Below are 21,083 nucleotides of genomic sequence, written 5' to 3'. Positions count from 1 at the left end.
ACTCCATAGTTTCTGGCCTAAGCAACTGGGCAGCTGGAGAGAGTGAGCTGCTCTTCCCTGACCTGAGTGACACTGGTTCGAGCAGGTGCAAAGGAGAAAAGTCAAGATTTCAATTTGGGATTTTAAATCTGAGATGCCTTTTAGCTGTCCAGAGTAAATGTGTCAGGTGGGCAGTTGGATTTATGATTCTGGAACTCAGTATAGAGGTCAGACTAGAGACATAAATTTTGAAGTTATCAACATATGGGTGGTATTTGAAGCAGCGGCCTGGAGGAGATGACCAGGGATGCAGGGCAGGAATGGAAAAGAGAAGAGCTTGGGGAGATGGGGGTTGGGGGCAGGAGTGAGGGCGTCCCAGGCACACCAGCCTTTATAGTGAAGATTCAACAGGATAAACTGCGTAAAAGTACTACTGCAGTTGTTCCTGCCATGCTAGCTGTATCATCCTCATTTTTTTTATTAAGTTGAAATTCACATGAGTTCATATAAATAGCCATTTTTAAATGTGCAATTCAGTGATGTTTAGTTACTTACAACATTATGAGGTGATCTCCTCTGTCTAGTTTCAGGACTTTTTCATCACCCCAGATAAGCACCATGTACTCATCAAATAATCACTCCACAACCCCTCTCCCCCATCCTCTGCTAACCACTGATCTGCTTTCTTTCTATATGGATTTGCCTCTTCCGGATATATCCTTTAAGAGGAATCGTAGACTATACGACCTTTTGTGTCTGGCTGCTTTCATTGAGCATAATGTGTCTGAGGTTCATCCAAGTTGCAGCATGTATCAGTACTTTGTTCCTTTTTATGGCTGAATACATTATTTTATTTTATTATTATTCTACTTCTATCCCCACACTGACTCCTGAGGATGCATGCATGATTGAGTGTTCTTGCCTGAAAACTTTTCTCCAGTTCTCTAAAAACTCAAGTGGGTGTCCTACAGTTCATTTCAATTCTGGTACTATTACCCGGTGTTAGCAACAGACCCCATGGGTTTAGGGCTCAGACCTACAAGACTGTCTATACTTCAGATACCAGTCATAAGTATCAAGTCCCTGGGTTACCCCCATGTCTGTCAAATTTGGCTCCAAAGTCAGGGGGTTTCCAAACCCACCTCTCCTCAGTTAGGTTTGCTAATTTGCTAGAATGACTCACAGAATTCAGGAAAGAGTTTCATACACATTGTGGCGTGTGTGCTCAATTGTGTCTCACTCTTTGTGACCCCGTGGACTGTAGCCCGGCAGACTCCTCCGTCCATGGAATTTCTCAGACAAGAGTACGTGGGTTGGCATTTCCTTCTCCAGGGTATCTTTCCAACCCAGGGATTGAACCCCCATCTCCTGCATGGACAGGCAGATTCTTTACCACTAGTGCACCTGGGAAACAATGTTAGTGGTTAACTATAAAGGATGCAACTCAGAGACAGCCAAATGGAAGAGACGCATGAGGCAAGGTATGGGGGGCGTGGGACACATCCCCTCTGTGGGCCCACCACCCTCCCAGAATCGTCATGTGTTCACCATCTCAGAAGCTCTGTGCAGCCTGTCATTTAGGGGCATGTATGAAGGTTCCATCCGGCAAGCATGAGTGATGATCATTGATCATCAGTGATTTTTTTAAATTAATTAATTTACTTATTCGGCTAGACCTGGTCTTAGTTGTGACATAGGGAATCTAGTTCCCTGAGCAGGAATGGAACCCAGGCCCCCTGCATTGAAAGTGCAGAGTCTGAGCCACTGGACCGGCAGGGAAGTCCCCAGACATCGGTGATTAACTCATTCTCTGCCCTACCTACCTTTCACCCAGAGATGGGAGAGTGGAGCTGAATGTTCTAAGCTTCTAATCAAGGCGTGGCTTTTCTGGCAAGCAGCCCCCCTTCCAAAACTCTCTAGGGGCTGCTGAGGGTTTCTTCATTACAACAAAAGATGTTCTTATCACTCAGGAAATTCCAAGGATTGTAGGCGCTCCATGCCAGGAGCCAGGGACAAACACCAAACATCTTTCTGGGGCACCACAGCACTCATCCCAGCCAAGCCTCCTCCTGCAAGGTCTCAGAGCACGCTGTTCCTCTTGTCTTCACTCTCCAAACATCCTCCTTCAGATTTTGATTTAATCCTTATTTCTTCAGGTGACTTCCGGACTGGCATCCCCTCTTCCAGACCCTGGACATTACTCTGGACTGCTCCCCCCCATCCCTTTCAGGGTCACAATTCCGCCTTCGTTGCTGTGAATGTTAAGTGACGTTGACCTATGGGATGGCTGAATTGTGTCCCCCAAAGTTGATTTATTGAAATCCTAACCCCCAGCATCTCAGAATGTGACTGTACTTGAACTTAGGGTTTTGAGAGACGTCTAGGTGAAATGAGGTCACTAGGGTGGGCCCTAATTTAATCTGATTAGTGTTCTTATAAGAGGTAATGAGGACACTGACCCTCAGAGGAATGACCACAGGAGGATCCAGGGAGAAGATGACCCTTTTGTGGGCCCTGTGAGAGACCTCAGAAGAAACAACTTGTCAAAACCTCGATCTCAAACTTCTGGCCTCCAGGACCATGAAAGTGTTAGTCACTCAGTAGTGTCCAACTCTTTGCGATCCCATGGACTGAAGCCAGCTGGGCTGCTCAGTTCTTAGAATTCTCCAGGCAAGAATACTAAAGTGGGTAGCCATTCCTATCTCCAGGGGATCTTCCTGACCCAGAGATCAAACCTAGGTCCCCCTCATTGCAGGCAGATTCTTTACCAGCCGAGCCTTAATTATCCACTGTTTAAGCTACCCAGTCTCTGGTGCTTTGTTAGAGCAGCCGTAACAAACTAATGCACACTATAAGGATGTAAACTCCCCCAGGGGCGGGAACCACCTCAGGCTTCACCCATCACTGCATTCCCACAGCTCAGCTTGGCTCTGATGTGTGTTCATTAACTGTTCGGCGAATGTATGAATAACTTACCTCAAGGTGATGACGGAGGTCTTTGAAATATGGATATTCCATTAACCCTGTACAGACTGGTCCATAGCCAATGCTCCTTTATCCTTTCAGTTTCTCTGTTTTGAATTTCCTGCCTGTCCTTCACTGAAGGGGCATAACTATACCTCGATAATCTGCCCAAGGACCAGCCTCAAGAATAGAGAGAGCTTTTGTGCTCAAGTTTCCTGAGTGCTTCTCGGACACACAGGGGCCTCTCCTGATAACTCCCACCTGCCAGGCTGTGTGTCAAAGAATAAAGTTTGCTCAGTATCTAGCCTTTGCAGAAATAGAATACTGGTGAATAATAATCTTATAATTTCAGAAACACTGCTATCGAGGAAAAAAAAAATTAGATAATAGCTACATAAGGTTCAGAAAGGCTTGATCATAATGATAAGACTTAAAGTTGAGCAGTATTTTAGAGTTTACAACCTTTCATTTCACCCTTAAAACAACCTTGTGATGGCCTGATGGTGAATTTTATCGTCATCCCTTTTGTAAAATGAAAACAATGACAAAATAATAAAAACTAAAGCTCAAAAATGGAGTTGTTTGAGCCCAGGCTGCGCAGTGAGTAATTGGACAAGCCGGAACTTTAAATGTTGCCCTTTGAGTCCTGCGAGCAAGTGCTTCTTCTGCAACCCACGTGGGCAAAGTTGCAGGGTTTCTCCGAGGCCTTTTTATCAGTGATTCAAGGAGTGTCTGTGAGTGAAGGATCTGAAAGATGCCAACCCACTGTGTTTTTATTTTTTTATTTTTTTTTTTTTCCCACTGTGTTTTTAAAGAGAGACTGACCCAAGGAGTTCGCGGAGGGAAGTGGCAGCTGGACTCAGGCCAGCTCTGTGCCCCAGCTGAGGCCCCGTCTGAGAGGTGACAGCAGCCGAGTGTCCTGGGAGTCGGTGTGATAAAAGCAGCCTTGGAAGAGAGCCCAGCAGCTGGCTCCACGTCCCTTTTTCATTTTTCCTATTTCCAAAGACCAGAGATCACGGAAGGAAGGAGAGAGAGATCATTATTTGAGATCGAGCAGGAGTTTTCAAACCATAAATTAAGTTAAAGTGGGCTCACTTGGGGCTGACTCGAGGGATGGGAACTTGTCCTTGTAACTTGGCAGACGAAATCGTCGTCTGGACCTTTATTGGATTGCAGGCTCTTCTCTGTGTCTCAGTCCTGCCTTTTTTATTCTCCCTAGATGCTCCTGGGTAGGATGTGCTCTTAGCTCAGTGCCCTGGGATCACCACTAAAAGAGATTAGATTCAAATTGCCCTGCTGGGGACCAAAGGACTCTTTAGAGTCCCCTAACCCTAACCTCTGCCTGCAGTCCCAGGAGGTACAGTGGGCAGAAACAGTGGGCTCATTACATATTCCTTGGCCAGCCTTTCCCCCCATATTCTGCAGGTCCTTTGGAGCTCTTTGCCCACAGCTATGCCAGCTGCAGCCCTTCCCCTGGGGAGAGGAATACCTTATGGCTGGTTCCCAACCACGAGTATAGCAGGAAAACATGGGTTTTTGCAACAAGGAGACCTGAACACAAGCCCCAGCTCTCTGGTCCTTAGTCACATGTCTTTGACACATGACTTTCCCTCTCAGTCTCAACTTCCCTTCTGAGAGATGCGATGAGCACTGTGCTCACCTCACTGGGTTGTTGTAAGGCACTCTGAGATGATGCAAGACAAGCACAGAGTCCGGTGCCTGGGCGAAGTGCTCACCAAGCAGGGACTGCCCTGAGAACACAGCCTTCAGCTCTGCATGCACACACAGGAAGAACATGTCTGAGGACAGTCCAGCATGAGGAGAAAGGCTTTGCTGGCCTAGAATAAAGAGATCTCATAGTCAGGTTGGAAGGGAGCTTCGAGGTCCTCAAATCTAGTGTTCTGCTTGGTGTAGGTAACCCCCCTCCCACCTCCAGCCTGCTTGGTGACCTCCCTCTCCCAAAGGTCCCCAGGCCCGCTTTGCATCAGAATCCGTGCAGCTGTCCTTGGCAAAGAAACTCCCTGGCCTCACCCCGGGAGAATCTGCTTCAGTAAGATTTGGGTGGGGCCTGGCAGACCACAGCCACAAGGCTTGAGAAGCTTTTTGCAGAGATCACATCACCCGGAAGGTGGGGACTGGGTCTGTTCCTTTAGCGCTGTGTCTCCCGCAGCTGGCAGGGGCCCCCGTGCACAGTCGGGATGTGATGAACACCTGCCAGGTAGGGGTTCAGTCACGCAGCCTCATCTAGAACTCTCCCAGTGCCCGGAAGCTTCTCCCTGAAAATGCAGCTCACTTCTGTTTGGGTGAACTCCAGTGGTACTTATGGCCTGGCTTATAAGAAGCAAAATCTATCTTCCTTCAATCTTAACTCATGCAGCCTAATTCTACCTTCTAGAGTGACACTGATTCTAATTCCTCTTAGAAGGGATTATCCCTCAGCTATAGAGGTCAGTAAGGGTGAAGTATTTTTGTCCAAATGAAATCAGGGTTGGCTGAACCAAGGTATAAACTGGAGCCAGGGGTGCTTCACCAAGCAGCCCAAAGGAAACAAAAGGATGGGCCTTTTTAACTAGAGCACATGGACTCCATCTCAAGGACATGCAACATAAACGTGGGGTATAGAAGCCTGGTTAAGGGTCTCAGTGCACCCTCATGAAATAGAATCCTTTACCATTTTAGAGAGGCAAAACCTGGGAAGCTAAGAATTTGCTCAGTGTTACCATTCAGGTGTAGAAGAGCTAGAAATTTGAACCAGATGAGAATTAAAGTTCAAAGAAAGAAGAGGAGGCCAAGTTGGAGAAGCTTAAACATAGGGGAAGAAAAACAAACCATGTGGTGTAGAGTTGGTGGTGGAGTCCCAGCTCTTGTGTTGATGGCGTGTTTCTAAACATCTCCCTCCCTTTCTATGGGCTTCATCTGTCAAAGTAGGTGATTCAAGAGGAATTACTAAGCCCTCCTCAGCCCCTGTGAACCTCTGTGATCCCAGAGTGCATTTAGCTGGAGCTGAGCTAAAAAGCCTCTTGGTGAAAGTGAAAGAGGAGAATGAAAAAGTTGGCTTAAAGCTCAACATTCAGAAAACTAAGATCATGCCATCTGGTCCCATCACTTCATGGGAAATAGATGGGGAAACAGTGGAAATAGTGTCAGACTTAATTTTGGGGGGCTTCAAAATCACTGCAGATGGTGATTGCAGCCATGAAATTAAAAGGCGCTTACTCCTGGGAAGGAAAGTTATGACCAACCTACATAGCATATTAAAAAGCAGAGACATTACTTTGCCAACAAAGGTCCATCTAGTCAAGGCTATGGTTTTTCCAATGGTCATGTATGGATGTGAGAGTTGGACTGTGAAGAAAGCTGAGCGCCAAAGAATTGATGCTTTTGAACTGTGGTGTTGGAGAAGACTCTTGAGGGTTGCTTGGCCTGCAAGGAGTTCCAACCAGTCCATCCTGAAGGAGATCAGTCCTGAGTGTTCATTGGAAGGACTGATGCTGAAGCTGAAACTCCAATACTTTGGCCACCTCATGCGAAGAGTTGACTCATTGGAAAAGACCCTGATGCTGGTAGGGATTGGGGGCAGGAAGAGAAGGGGACAACAGAGGATGAGATGACTCGATGGCATCACCGACTCGATGGACATGAGTTTGGGTAAGCTCCAGGAGTTGGTGATGGACAGGGAGGCCTGGCGTGCTGCGATTTATGGGGTTGCAAAGAGTCAGACATGACTGAGTGACTAAAATGAACTGAACGGAATAAGTTGGAGCTGTGAAACCTGCAATTTCAGAAATATTTCTTTTCAACCCTTTCAGGGTTGTTTAAATACCCTCTTGTGTCGCATCTTCTCAGGAGATGTTTTATTGTTCTACACCCACTAGTGGTGGGTGGGGCGGGGGTGGGGGTGCACCTGTGGCTGTGAAGCGGTTCTTTCAGATGTTTAGTAAATGGCAACGTGATACTCTTGTGTTTTCCTTATTACAGCCATCCTGCACTCAGACATGCATGGAATGGTGCTATTAAAGCCTTTCTCTTTTAAAATAGCTTAGTAGAATACGTAAGAGGTTGGAAGCGCATTGTTAACTTTCTCTGCTGATACTCGGACAGCCCCTGGTGATAACGTTTTCATATTCACCTGCTGCCTTAAGCACAGCTGGTTTGGTGTGCAGCCGTGATTGGCAGACTCCCTGTGTATCCAGGAGCTTCCCAGGGGGTGAGGAAAAGAGAGCTCTGGAAGCATCCATGATCAGGATGAGAGCTGCTGCTCCTGGTGTTTACCTGGAGAGGTTAACTAGCGCCCACCTAATTCCATGCCATTCACATAGAGCCCACCAGTTCCAGATAGGCTAGGTTTATGGGAAACAGATGGTATTTACTTTTCATTTATCCATTCATCTATCCATCCATCCACACTATACTAGGCCCCAGGAGCATTAACTTTTTCAATCAAGGAAGCAAAATCATTAAATTTGACTTCTAAAATATTTCTGTGGCCAAGTAAAGCAAAATATTGGGTTGGCCCAGAAGTTCATTTGAGTTTTTCTGTAACAGCATACTAAAACCCAAACAAACTTTTTGGCCTACCCAATAGAGAAGCAAGGGGCTTCCCTGAGGGAAAGGCAACCAAGTATGAATCTGCTAAGGTATCAGGGAAAGAGAAGTGATGAGGATGGAGCCAGGAAGGGGATGAGTTTGGAAAATAAAAGATAAAACCCGTAGGAGCTGGTTATAGCAGTGATGTGAGAGGTGGGGAAGGGGGTGTCATGGTTGACTCAAAGGTCCTGGCTTTGGTGACAAGTTGAGTCTTGATGCTACCAACCAACAGAATAGGCAGGAGTCAGGCTGTTATTTAGGAAGAGAAAATTGTGGATCTGATTTTGATCAGTTTGAGTTGAAGGTCTCTGTGAAAGAGCCAAATGAAGCCGTGAGCAGGTAGTTGGATTTAAGAGTAAGAAGCTCTGGAAAGCAGTCTGAGATGGAGATGGGTAATGATCTTCCTCTTGGTGGTATTTGGATGGCTATTGGAGTAGATTCCATTAGGGGCCGAGGATGGGAGTTGGGGAGCCCAACTTTGAAGGGGAGGCAGAGGGAGGGGAGCCCCTGAAGGAGGCAGGGAAGGAATGCTCAGAGGGAAGAAAACAGCCAGGAGACTAGTGTCACAGAAGTTAAAGGCTTCAGTGGGGCGGGGGAGAGGCCAGTAGGGCGGCAGGTAGGGGAGAAGTTGGCCAAATTTCCTAGAGTCCTGCCTATGCAGCTAGTGTCAGTGCTTCAAAGAGAAAACCTAGACTTCATGAACAATGACAATCACAAAAGAGAAGTCAAAAAATGCCTTTAGTTGGGCAGCTACCAAGGGCCGGGTGCTTTATTTATGCATATTATTTATCTGCACATTTATTTTTCGAGGCAAGTGGGGGAATTCTATTCTTGTCCTTTTACTGATAAGGAACTTGAGGCTCAGAGAAATCATGCCTTGGTCAAGCCATAGAGAACTGGGGCTAGAACTCTTGTTTTGCCTGGTTCTAAAGCCTTTTGTCTTTCTAATTTATATCTGGTGGGTGAATGCCCCACCTGTCCTTGCCACATCCAGCGTGCCACCTGGAAGCATCACCATGCCCTGATCCCTTGGGCCCTCACCTCCTGAATGGCAGGAGCGTTGCTGGGAGCCAGAAGCTGCGGAAGGAGGGAGCCTGGGGAGTTCCCCGTCTGGAGCCATTCGTCTGCTGGCTGCTGCCACCAACACCAGGGCCCCAGCAGAAGAGCAAGCTTGTTCGCTCTCGTCTGGCTGTTGGTGGTGATGTATGAATAAGCAAAGAAGACAGCTTCATTTTCATAAGTTAACTTGTGCCTGGAGTAAGGAAGACGGGAAACAGTGCACTTAATCATAACCACAGGGCCAGCACAGAAAACAATGACAAAGCCTTTTTTGTTCCCCATGGTGTTTTATGATAATAACTCCCAAGGAGAGGAGGCAGGCGGTGTGGGATGCTGAGGGAGGCAGCACACCAGCCACCCGGGTCATCTCCCCGAGAGGATTCCCTGGGATTTTTCCTCTTAATGGGATGGCAAGCCCAGGATGTGTTTGCATCATCAAGATTAAGGCTTTAGACTTTGACCTCCAGAGACCAGACCCAGACTGCAGACGCCACCTGGCTGGTCAGCTGGGATTGATGGAGCTGTGAAAGATAATCTGTGTCACCTGTGCTGTCACTGGGGGCCTGGGGGGACCCAATGTCTAGGAGGGTGTGACAGGACAGTGCTGTCATCGGAAAAGCTTTGGGGGAAGCCTGGGAGCTTGGAGGTCTGGGTAGAAGGGGCTAAGTATGGCTGTGGTTCAGCAGAGGTTGTGGTAGATGCTCCAGGGAAGACGGGAAGTAGACTTCGCCCACCCTGCCCAGAGAATCCACTACTCCCTGCCCTCTGCTCCTCTGACTTACCAGCATTTCTGTCATTGCAAGCATCTCGCTGCGTCATAACTGTTTATCTTTCTCCTTCTAACTGCCTCGAGGGTGCAGACAGTATTTTATTTCTCTTTGATTCCTTAGTACTTTTGGTATCTGACCCAAAACAAACCCTCAATCAGTATTAAACTGAACCAAAGCCTAGGCAGAGTAAGGGTGGTGTCAGCTAAGGAAGCGAGGAGACGGCTGAGACCACAGATGCCTGAATCCAGGTAGAGGGGGAAGAGTATAGGGCTGGGGGACTCTGGGTATAATGTTAAGCTTAGATACTTACTGGACATTTTACTGTTTTCTGGACTTGTTTACTGGCGATCTATGAATAAGCAAAGAACACAGCTTCATTTTCACAAATTAACTTGTGCCTCTGTGTGTATGTGTGCACGCACACGCTCAGTCATGTCCAACTCTTTGCGACCCCAAGGACTGTAGGCTCCTCTGTCCATGGGATTTCCCAGACAAGAATACGGGAGCAGGTTGCCATTCCCTTCTGCAGAGGATCTTCCCTACCCAGGGATCGAAGCCACATCTCTCGAGTCTGCTGCATTGGCAGTCAGGTTCTTTACCACTAGCACCATCTGGAAAGCCCTGACTTGTACCTAGAGAAAAGAAAATGTTTAGTTCTACAGTATTTACTTTTTGTCCACACCATGTTATAAATGAACGGACAAAAAAACGGAAAAAAAAAATAGGCACAGAGAGATTAAGTAACTAGTCAAAGGTCACACAGCTATCAGCTGGGTAAGGAGCCAGGGTTGGAACCCAGGCAGTCTGGCTCTGTTCTTCATTTTCATCCCCACTTCACTGTACTCAGGAAGCATAGCCCTAGAGGAGGCCGCTGGACTCTGCTGGTTGATGAACTGGATTTATACACCACATGGGTTGACTGTGTGCTAGTGGTCCTTTGAGGGAACCTTGCCGTTGACTAAAGCAGAGACAGAGCTCCCAGACCTTGATGAATAATTCACAAATTTTAATATACATCCAAATTACCTGGGGATTTTTTTAATGCACATTACCAGACTCAGTGGCCAGAATTCTTATTTAGATGAATGTTAGGTGACAAGGTAATTAATATATAATATTACACCCACACTCCCAGACCTTAGAGATAAAATAGAAAAAGGAGAACAAAATGTCACCTGATTTTGCTGATAACAGTAAATTTGGAGGATTTGACTTGATGTGTATCTACAGTGGATATTCACTTTGCAGACAAAGGCCTGTATAGTCAAAGCTATGGTTTTTCCAGTAGTCATGTAGGGACGTAAGAGTTGGACCATAAAGAAGGCTGAGCACCAAAAAATTGATGCTTTTGAACTGTGGTGCTGGAGAAGACTCTTTTTTTTTTTTTTTTTAATTTATTTTTTTTAATTTATTTATTTTTTCAGTGGGTTTTGTCATACATTGACATGAATCAGCAATAGATTTACACGTATTCCCCATCCCGATCCCCCCTCCCACCTCCCTCTCCACCCGATTCCTCTGGGTCTTCCCAGTGCACCAGGCCCGAGCACTTGTCTCATGCATCCCACCTGGGCTGGTGACTGTTTCACCATAGATAATATACATGCTGTTCTTTGAAACATCCCACCCTCACCTTCTCCCACAGAGTTCAAAAGTCTGTTCTGTACTTCTGTGTCTCTTTTTCTGTTTTGCATATAGGGTTATCGTTACCATCTTTCTAAATTCCATATATATGTGTTAGTATACTGTAATGGTCTTTATCTTTCTGGCTTACTTCACTCTGTATAATGGGCTCCAGTTTCATCCATCTCATTAGAACTGATTCAAATGAATTCTTTTTAACGGCTGAGTAATATTCCATGGTGTATATGTACCACAGCTTCCTTATCCATTCATCTGCTGATGGGCATCTAGGTTGCTTCCATGTCCTGGCTATTATAAACAGTGCTGCGATGAACATTGGGGTGCACGTGTCTCTTTCAGATCTGGTTTCCTCAGTGTGTATGCCCAGGAAGTGGTATTGCTGGGTCATATGGCAGTTCTATTTCCAGTTTTTTAAGAAATCTCCACACTGTTCTCCATAGCGGCTGTACTAGTTTGCATTCCCACCAACAGTGTAAGAGGGTTCCCTTTTCTCCACACCCTCTCCAGCATTTATTGCTTGTAGACTTTTGGATAGCAGCCATCCTGATTGGCGTGTAATGGTACCTCATTGTGGTTTTGATTTGCATTTCTCTGATAATGAGTGATGTTGAGCATCTTTTCATGTGTTTGTTAGCCATCTGTATGTCTTCTTTGGAGAAATGTCTGTTTAGTTCTTTGGCCCATTTTTTGATTGGGTCATTTATTTTTCTGGAATTGAGCTGCAGGAGTTGCTTGTATATTTTTGAGATTAATCCTTTGTCTGTTTCTTCATTTGCTATTATTTTCTCCCAATCTGAGGGCTGTCTTTTCACCTTGCTTATAGTTTCCTTTGTAGTGCAAAAGCTTTTAAGTTTCATTAGGTCCCATTTGTTTAGTTTTGCTTTTATTTCCAATATTCTGGGAGGTGGGTCATAGAGGATCTTGCTGTGATTTATGTCGGAGAGTGTTTTGCCTATGTTCTCCTCTAGGAGTTTTATAGTTTCTGGTCTTACATTTAGATCTTTAATCCATTTTGAGTTTATTTTTGTGTATGGTGTTAGAAAGTGTTCTAGTTTCATTCTTTTACAAGTGGTTGACCAGCTTTCCCAGCACCACTTGTTAAAGAGGTTGTCTTTTTTCCATTGTATATCCTTGCCTCCTTTGTCAAAGATAAGGTGTCCATAGGTTCGTGGATTTATCTCTGGGCTTTCTATTCTGTTCCATTGATCTATATTTCTGTCTTTGTGCCAGTACCATACTGTCTTGATGACTGTGGCTTTGAAGTAGAGTCTGAAGTCAGGCAGGTTGATTCCTCCAGTTCCATTCTTCTTTCTCAAGATTACTTTGGCTATTCGAGGTTTTTTGTATTTCCATACAAATTGTGAAATTATTTGTTCTAGTTCTGTGAAAAATACCATTGGTAGCTTGATAGGGATTGCATTGAATCTATAGATTGCTTTGGGTAGAATAGCCATTTCGACAACATAGAAAACTATAAAACACTGATGAAAGAAATCAAAGAGGACACAAACAGATGGAGAAACATACCATGCTCATGGATTGGAAGAATCAATATTGTCAAAATGGAGAAGACTCTTGAGAGTCCCTTGGGCGGCAAGGAGATCAAATTAGTCATGCCTAAAGGAAATCAATCCTGAATATTCATTGGAAGGACTAATGCTGAAGTTGAAGCTCCAATACTTTGGCCACCTGATGCAAAGAGCCAACTCATTGGAAAAGACCCTGATGCTGGGAAAGACTGAGGGCAGGAGAACGGCCAGCAGAGGATGAGATGGGTTGGATGGCATCACCAACTCACCGAACATGAATTTGAGCAAACTCCGGGAGATAGTGAAGGACAGGGAAGCCTGCGAGCTGCAGTCCATGGGGTCATAAAGAGTCGGACACGACTGAGTGTGACTGAACAAACGGCAGCAGTGGATATTCAGGATACCAACCCCGGAGCTGGAATGGCCCACCTCGTCACAGGAAGCGTGCGGTGACCGCAGCCTCCTCCAGAGGGGGCCTGCCCTGCGAGACTCATCCGAGGCAGCGCTCTGCTGGCAGGCTGGCTCCTGGAGGGAGGGGGAGGGAGGGCGGGGCTAAGCTGCCTGAACTCAGTTCTCTGTGAAACTCATCCGGGCAGGTAATTCCTTCCACATGCCATTAGTGAGAAATGGGAAGCAGCCTTCCAGTCACAATGAATTTCACAGCTGAGGCCCAGAAATCTGCACTTTTAACAAGAAGCCCCGGTGCTTCCTTGGTCTTCCCAACCCAGGGATTGAACCCAGGTCTCCTGCATTGCAGGCAGATTCTTCACCATCTGAGCCACCAGGGAAGCCCTAATTGGTCCTCAGAACACACTTTAAGAAATAAAGGTCTAGGGTCCTGGCAGTCCAGTGGCTAAACTTTGCCTTCCAATGCAGGGGGTGTGGGTTCAGTCCCTGTTTGGGGAGCTAAGATCCCACATGCCTCCTGGCCAAAAAGTCAGAACATAAACAGCAGAAGCAATACTGTAACAAATTCAACAGACTTTAAAAATGGTCCATGTCAAAAAAAAATCTTTAAAAAAAAATATTCTAGAAAGTCTTTGTTCTAGAAACAAAGTGCTAGCTGACCTCCAGAAAGAAAACCATGTGGATGGGCTTGCTGTCTTGCAGAAGCTGATGGATGAGCTTGAATGATGGTATTTCAAAAGAGCTATTGTATTACTCATATGCTGTTTCACATGGCCCAGCCCCTGTGGTTAGCCCTTAACATATGTGAAGACATTTAAACATGTGAAGTCACAATCATTAGATATTAGGGCAGAGAGAGGTTAAGTAATTTTCTCCAGGCTGCACAGCTGAAAAGTGGCAGGGCTAGAAATGGGAACCAGGACGTCTGGCTCCAGTCTGGCCCTCTGGTTGCACTGCTACAAGTGCTTCCCTATCCACGGACACAGATTTCTGCAGGGGTCAAGGCACCGAGCAGTTAGCCCAGGGTGTTCCCAAGCCTACTTGCAAAACCCAGCCATCAATTTACTCATTGACAGAGCAGCTAATGAATTCATCTAAAAAAGCAAAATGAAGTCTTAGTAACTGTTTATTATTTTGCCTTCCCAACCAGTGAATATTAAAATTATAGCTATCATGTTGCTAATTAAGGATTTTGTTTTCTTCACCTTGAAGAGGACTGGTGTAACGTGAAAGGGCTGTATGCCACCATCATAAGAAATACAGCCCAGATGCAAAGTGAGAGAAGGAGAACTTGGATATTATTCTTTGAGATCACATGTTTTAAGGTTGACAATGCAAATTACTCCTTCTCTGGAGACGAAGACCTTCAGTTGAAGACTCCAGTAGAGCAACCCATATAAAAAATGCTTCAGGGGCTGTCACCCCATGTTTGCAGTTTTCCGCGCAACTGAGGATGACGCCAGGGTTCCCAGAGCTGAGTGGGAGAATGTGTTGATTTTGGCAAATGGGGAAAGGATGAAATGCTTTGCAGTGTCAGAAATGTGGGGATGCTAATATACTAACATAAGTGGTCTCCAATCAGGAGAGATTTATGTACCAGACATAGTTTATTTGGCAGACATTTATTAATGCGTTAGTGTGTTAGCTATTACCCAGTCCTTGCCCTTGGTCAAATGGAGAGATGGACAATTACAGATGAGATTAGTGTATGTGAATATTATCCATTGTGTCCTTGGCAGAACGTAAGTCAGCAGATGGCAGAAATACCCAGAAGTGCTAGGTAGAAATGTCCCCCATCTGATGTGGGAATTCACAGGCATCTTCTTGCTAGAGATGAGCCTGAAAGGATTACTGTTGGGGGGTTGGCAGGTGGGCAGGCCTAGCAAGAGCTGTATGAGCAAGACGGACGTGAGGACACAAGCAGCAGAACTATGCCCTTTCATGTGGCTATTAGAGAAGTCTTCTGCAGAAGCAGATTGAGGCAGAATACAGTTTATGGAATTCCAGAAAGTGGAATTTGGACTTTCAGATAGCTGAAGACTATCTTTTGTGAAATTTGGTTGGCCACCCTAGATTCAATGAAACCTCATTCCCTTTTTATAATTTCTGAGCAGATGACACTCTTCCTTCATCACACCAAAAAAGCCATGATGGTGCCAACTAGGGTCATTAGTAATGATGAACAAGCTCCCCCAAGGACCCACATCCCCTTTGCATTCTAACCTCAGAGAGAGGTTATTTAGTAGGCTCTCTAACAAGGTCACAGCATCGGGACTCGGCACGCAGCTTGCTTGACTGAGGGCACCGTGCCTTTCAGATCTGTTTTACACGAACGTCCCAAGCTTGTTGTGTGTGAAATTGATTGGCTCTTGCACTTGCTGAATTGGTGATCTGTTTTTCTGAGGGATTCTACACGTATTGGATATGATCACATATACAGTGACAAAGTGGGTGGTAGTATTTTTCCTATGCCTCTAATTTATGTATTTGTGCTGGGGTGATGATTTAGATGGGAGCTCGATAAATTGATCAAGTAAATTACACCAAACCCACACACCATCATTTCAAGGAGCTGTCATCACACCAAGGAGGTTTTATTTCACCCAGCATGGTATTCCCGGAGAACCACTGTTTTTTCTTCACGTGCTGCTGGGGCTTTCATTTGGTCAGAAGCGGCTTTATTTCTCAGACTGGCCAACAATATAAGAATTTTAGCTCCAGAAAGCATTGGTTAGCTGTGACAGACAGTGCCTCTTCATCTCCTGTGACCTTTAGCAAGTGATTTAAACTTTCTGAGTCTCAGTTTCTCATCCTGTAAAATGTAGATTTATCATTTCTACCTCCAACCTTTGCCCTAGAGGTAAGCAATAATGCCCTGACAGTGGAAAGAATCCGGATGTCAGATGACTGTGGATGCATATCTTGGCTCCATTGCTACTTGTGCAAATCATGATCCTGTGTGAGTCCTTAGTTTCCTAGTCTATAAAAGCTGCTGATTATAGTTGCATGGAGGAATTGCTTCTGCACGTGGTGGGATAGGGTTGTCTAAGAGAAGACAGTTGCCTCTGATGTCTACCTGCCCTACCTAGAAGACCTGAGTCCAGAAACATTAACACACCAAGAAGTTGGGGTGAGTGGTGGACTCACCTGAGGTGCTAAAGCTGCTAAGAAATTGACTGAGAGACCTGACTCACCTTTGATCCTATGTGATTCTCAGTATACTCACAAGCAATGCCAACGTCAGAGCCAAGCTCTGGGGATGGAGAAGCAACTGTTCCTCTAGAAAACACTCCTGCCTTGCTGACACAAGACACAGTGGATGTGAGAGTCAAAATGCTGTGAGAGGGTGGCTCTTCCCTGGGATATCCTTTCTCACTAGCCAAGGGTCCTTTCTTCCTTTCTGAGTGAGAAAATTAGCTCATGCCCTGAAAGCCAGTACATTAATACATCTTGAGAAAGAACTGGAACATTTAAAGAAGAGTATAGCAGTAAAAAAATAATACATGCTGCATGAGTTAGGGATGGATGGATGGATAAATGGATGATTGGGGATTCTGGCTTTATCACAGATTAACTGAATGACCTTGCATACTGTCAGTTCAGTCCTGTCTGACTCTTTTCGACCCCATGGACTGTACCCTGCCAGGCTCCTCTGTCCATGGGATTCTCCAGGCAAGAATACTGGAGTGGGTGGCTGTGCCCTCCTGCAGGGGATCTTCCTGACGCAGGGAGCAGACCCACAATCTCTTACATCTCCTGCACTGACAGGCAGATTCTTTGCTATTAGTGCCACCTGGGAAACCTTGGGCAAGTTAATTAGCTATTGTGGGTGACTTCCATTTCTTTTCTATAAAATAGGGATAATGAAAATGGCTAGGCTGCCTAAGTGTGAGAATTAAATACATTGATAGATGTTAAGCACTTAAATCAGGTCTCAGTACCTCGTAAACAAAAGCCACGTTACAATGATTTGCTGTTGAAGTGGCTCAGCTTCTTTTTTGACTTTTGCATTCTCTGTTCTTTGCAGGTCAGCAGGTCCTGGGCCTGGTAGAGAACCAGAGTGATTGGTACCTTGGAAACCTGTGGAAAAATCACCGTCCTTGGCCTGCCCTTGGAAGAGGCTACAACACAGGTAAACTCAGGAGGGTGACATGCTGGGCACTGGAGGGTGGGATGCGGAGTGATGTGAGGACTGTCTCAGGAAGAGGAGGTGAGTCACAGCACGGAGAAGCCGCCCGGTTGCCAGAGTTCGGCCGTGGACTGTTCTCAGGTCGGCCCTCTGGTTCTCGCTTCGGGCTGCAGTTACAGGCACTGTCGCTACTGGGCCGTGGCAGTGGCTGGCCTTCTCTCCTGACCTTCAGTCCCTGATCCAGCTGGCATCTTTACGAGTGTCACCTGGAGGATTCATTGTCTACAAATGGGGATGAAAGTAGCTGATTTTTTTTTTTTTTTTTTTTTTGCTACAACATGTCATAGTTGCAGCATGTAGGATCTAGTTCCCTGTGTGTGCGTGGGTACTAAATCACTCAGTCGTGTCTGACTGTTTGTGACCCCATGGACTGTAGCCCGCCAGGCTCCCCTGTCCATGGAATTTTCCAGGCAAGAATACTGGAGTGGGGTGCCATTTCCTTCTCCAGGGAATAGTCCCAACCCAAGGATCAAACCTGCATCTCTTACGTCTCCTGCATTGGCAGGAGAGTTCTTTACCACTAGTGCCATCTGGGAAGCCCTTAATTTCCTGACGAGGAATCAAACCCAAGCGCCCTGCATTTGGAGTGTGGAACCTTAGTCATTCTACCACTGGGGAAGTCCCCTGATGTCTTACTGACTCTTAAAGTTTCTGATTAGAAGTGACATAATTTTTTTTTAATTTTTCGTTTGGTTTTTTATTTTTTATATTGAAGTAGAGTTGATTTATAGTGTATTAGTTTCAGATGTGTGGCAGTGATTCAGCTATACATACATAGATCTTTTTTTTTTTTTTTCAGATTCTTTTCCCTTATAGGTTTTTACAAAATATTGAATATAGTTCCCTGTGCTATACAGTAGGTCTTTGTTGGTTATCTATCTTTTATATAGTAGTATGTATATGCTGATCCCAAATGCCTAATTTATCCCTCCCCCTTTCCACTTTGTAACTATAAATTTGTTTTCTGTGTCTATGTGTCTATTTCTGCTTTGTATATAAGTTCATTTCTATCTTTTTTTTTTAGATTCCACATATAAGTAATGTCATATGATGCTTGTCTTTCTGTGAATGGCTAACTTCACTTCGTGTGATCATCTCTAGTTGCATTCACATTGCTGCACGTGGTGTTATTTCATCCTTTTTGTGGCAGAGTAATATTCCATCATGTATATATACCACATCTTCCTTATCCTTTCATCTAACGAGGAATGTTCAAGTTGCTTTCATGCTTTGTATTGTAAATAATGCTGCAGTGAACACTGAGGTGCATGTGTCTTTTCCAAGAAGTGACATTTCCAACAACATTAAATTGGCTAAAGGATGCCATGTGGTCGTGCCCACCTTCAGTGGGCGTGGCCAAGTGTAACACAGCCGTGTGCCTGCAAGGAGAAAAGGCAGATATGTTTGGTCATTGGTACTTAAAAGGAGCACAGCCGCTAAACACCTTGTGCCAGAAACCAAATCCACTTTCTGTCTTGCTGCTAACCCCACACATGGGTCTCTTCTTTTTTTTCTGTCTCTGTTAATAGTGTCATTCATTCATTCATTCTTTGTTCACCTCCTGTCTGTCTAACATTTACTGTGTGCTGGGCCCTGAGCTAGTGTACCAGACATAGCCCATGACCTTGTGGAGCTTTTAAGGAAGGAAACTAGAGTAACCTACCCTCTTTAGGCTCTGGTCCTGCCACTGTCTACCTTCACAATGCCTCTGGAGATCCTCTTTGCTTTGATACCCTGTTCTCAAGGGTGCAGACCTGTGTTGTGGGTCAGGATGAGAACTTGGAGCTCAAGGAGGGCAGCAGGATAGGTCAGACCAAGAAGGGCTGGGACTCGGAACCTAGACCAGCTCTACTGAGTTAGGGCAGGGGTCTGGGGATGGTGCCCCCTGAAGGTGATAGGTGGTAGCCAATCCTGGAGGCTCAGGTGAGTCTGTAGTGGGAGGAGTCAGTCAGCTCTGAGTGCTGAGGGTCAGATGCAAATATGAGGCCCCAGCGGCCACAGGACGAAGGATGAGAGTTGAGCATCCAGACGTGCACATTCAGAGATCGGGTCAGAGTGGGGTCAAAGCTGGAATAAGACAAGGGAAGAAAGGTCCAGGCTGAATGTCCTGGGCGGCAAGAGGTCAGGGATGCCTATACTGAAGGCCGTCCTGAGTGGGGAGACATTCCTTAGCTGACATTTGCCAGAAGGTCCGGGTGTGCCTCGCAGGATGTCATTTTTCTTTGTAACACCTGCCAGGCATTGCAACCTGCAGGGGGTGCAGTTGAAGAATTTTAACCTCCAGCACTTCCCTGCTGTACCGGGCATTAACCCTTGAGTCACGGAATGGTGGGGGGTTCTGGGGCATCCCTGAGAGAGGCCAGGTTCAGGGTGGTGGTTGTTCCATTGCTCAGTTGTGTCCAACTCTTTACAATCCCATGGACTGCAGTACGCCAGGCTTCCCTGTCCTTCACCATCTCCCGGAGCTTGCTCAAACTCATGTCCATTGAGTCGGTGATGCCATCCAACCATCTTGTCCTCTGTCATCCTCTTCTCCTCCTGCCTTTTATCTTTCCCAGCATCAGAGTCTTTTTCCAGTGAGTTGGCTCTTGACATCAGGTGGCCAAAGTATTGAAGCTTCAGCATCAGTCCTTGCAATGAATATTCAAGGTTGATTTCTTTTAGAATTGACTGGTATAATCTCCTTGCTGTCCAAGGGACTCTCAAGAGTCTTTTCCAACACCACAGTTCGAAAGCATTGATTCTTCAGGTTCGGGGAGGGGGCCCCAAAATGGGCTCAAAGCAGCAGCTCTGATTAGCTGGTGTGGAGGTATTTCTGTTATGGTGATGGGCAAGGCAATGTCTCTGCATCCCAGCTCAGTACTGGCCAAGTGATGTACCCAGTGTGTTCTAGGTGGTACTCTCACTGACGCTCACACTAACCTCATGGGGCAAGAGCTATTCTCATCTCTATTTTATACCTAGGAAAGAGAGTTAAAGGTTGGAGTCTGATAAGTAAGGAGCCTGCTGTTAACTACTAACCTTCCTAGCTTGAATTTTAGTGGCTTCAAAATCAAGAATCCTATTTTTAAAAAGTAACCCTGTCTCAGTAAATCACTTTCAGTTGGGACTGTCTACTGGCCACCTGGCTCCGTGTCAAAGATCTGGGGACAGGTGAGATTTGACTACTTAAATCTATAAGCGTATTAGATCATTTTAGCTGCTAGAAAGTTCTTTGTAAGGCACCTTTTTATGTGAAATTTCTGGACCACGCAGGTTATACAAAGTGAGGAAAGAGAACTGCAAAATTGTTTAAATCCTTGCTCTACCTTAACTACAAAGTTAACAGTGCATGGAGAGAAATTTGACCCGATCAAGAAGAGAAAGCCTGAAAATAATTTCTTCTTTCTGTGACTTTGGAATCATTGCAATATTTTAGGCAAACAATAATGTAAGAACTCTTGATCTTTTGTTATCTCTTATTCAGCAAATCACAAAATACAACAGAATAATATTGTTTTTAAAAAATGTGGGTTCTAGACTCTGCACCTTGAAAGGTCTGGGAGGAGCCCAGGGTTCTGCCTTATACAAAGTCTCCAGGACATTTCTGGAGCAGAAGGTGCAAGGATCTGTTCTGATTAAACATGATACCTTGTTTCCCCTTTCAGCAAACTTCCCCAAGGACTCTTTTCTCAGTGCCTTTGAGGCTGGACCCTTTAGAGACCCACAGTGGGCCAATGAGAGGGCTTCCCATGCTTCTTTTGCTCAGAGAACGATCACCTCATGTTGATCTCCTGTGCCTGGATTTCAGCACCTTCACTCCAGGCTTTCATAAAGCTGGAGACACCCATGCTTCTCTGCTGGGTGAAGGGACATCGCAGGTAAACCCTGGTGTGTGTTTAGGCCCTGCCTCACGCAGCATGAAATAATAGAAAATGTCACATGGAGATAAACTACAGTGCCTCCAGGGCACAG

The 21,083-nt window shown here is 45.6% G+C and overlaps 1 protein-coding gene across 2 annotated transcripts in view; it reads left to right on the top strand.

Annotated features, from left to right (window-relative positions):
- Window positions 1–21,083, top strand: part of LARGE1 (LARGE xylosyl- and glucuronyltransferase 1) — a 605,065-nt gene that overhangs the window by 459,950 nt on the left and 124,032 nt on the right. For both annotated transcript variants that reach the window (XM_043439875.1, XM_043439876.1), the window contains one exon: window positions 16,968–17,072. In XM_043439875.1, coding sequence (XP_043295810.1) covers window positions 16,968–17,072 — 105 coding nt within the window. The remainder of the gene's footprint in view (window positions 1–16,967; window positions 17,073–21,083) is intronic.

Source organism: Cervus canadensis, chromosome 21 (genome assembly GCF_019320065.1).
Source record: "Cervus canadensis isolate Bull #8, Minnesota chromosome 21, ASM1932006v1, whole genome shotgun sequence".
In the NCBI taxonomy this organism is placed as follows: Eukaryota; Metazoa; Chordata; class Mammalia; order Artiodactyla; family Cervidae; genus Cervus; species Cervus canadensis.
Note: the sequence above shows the minus strand (reverse complement) of the source record. Positions and strands in the feature narration are given on the sequence as shown.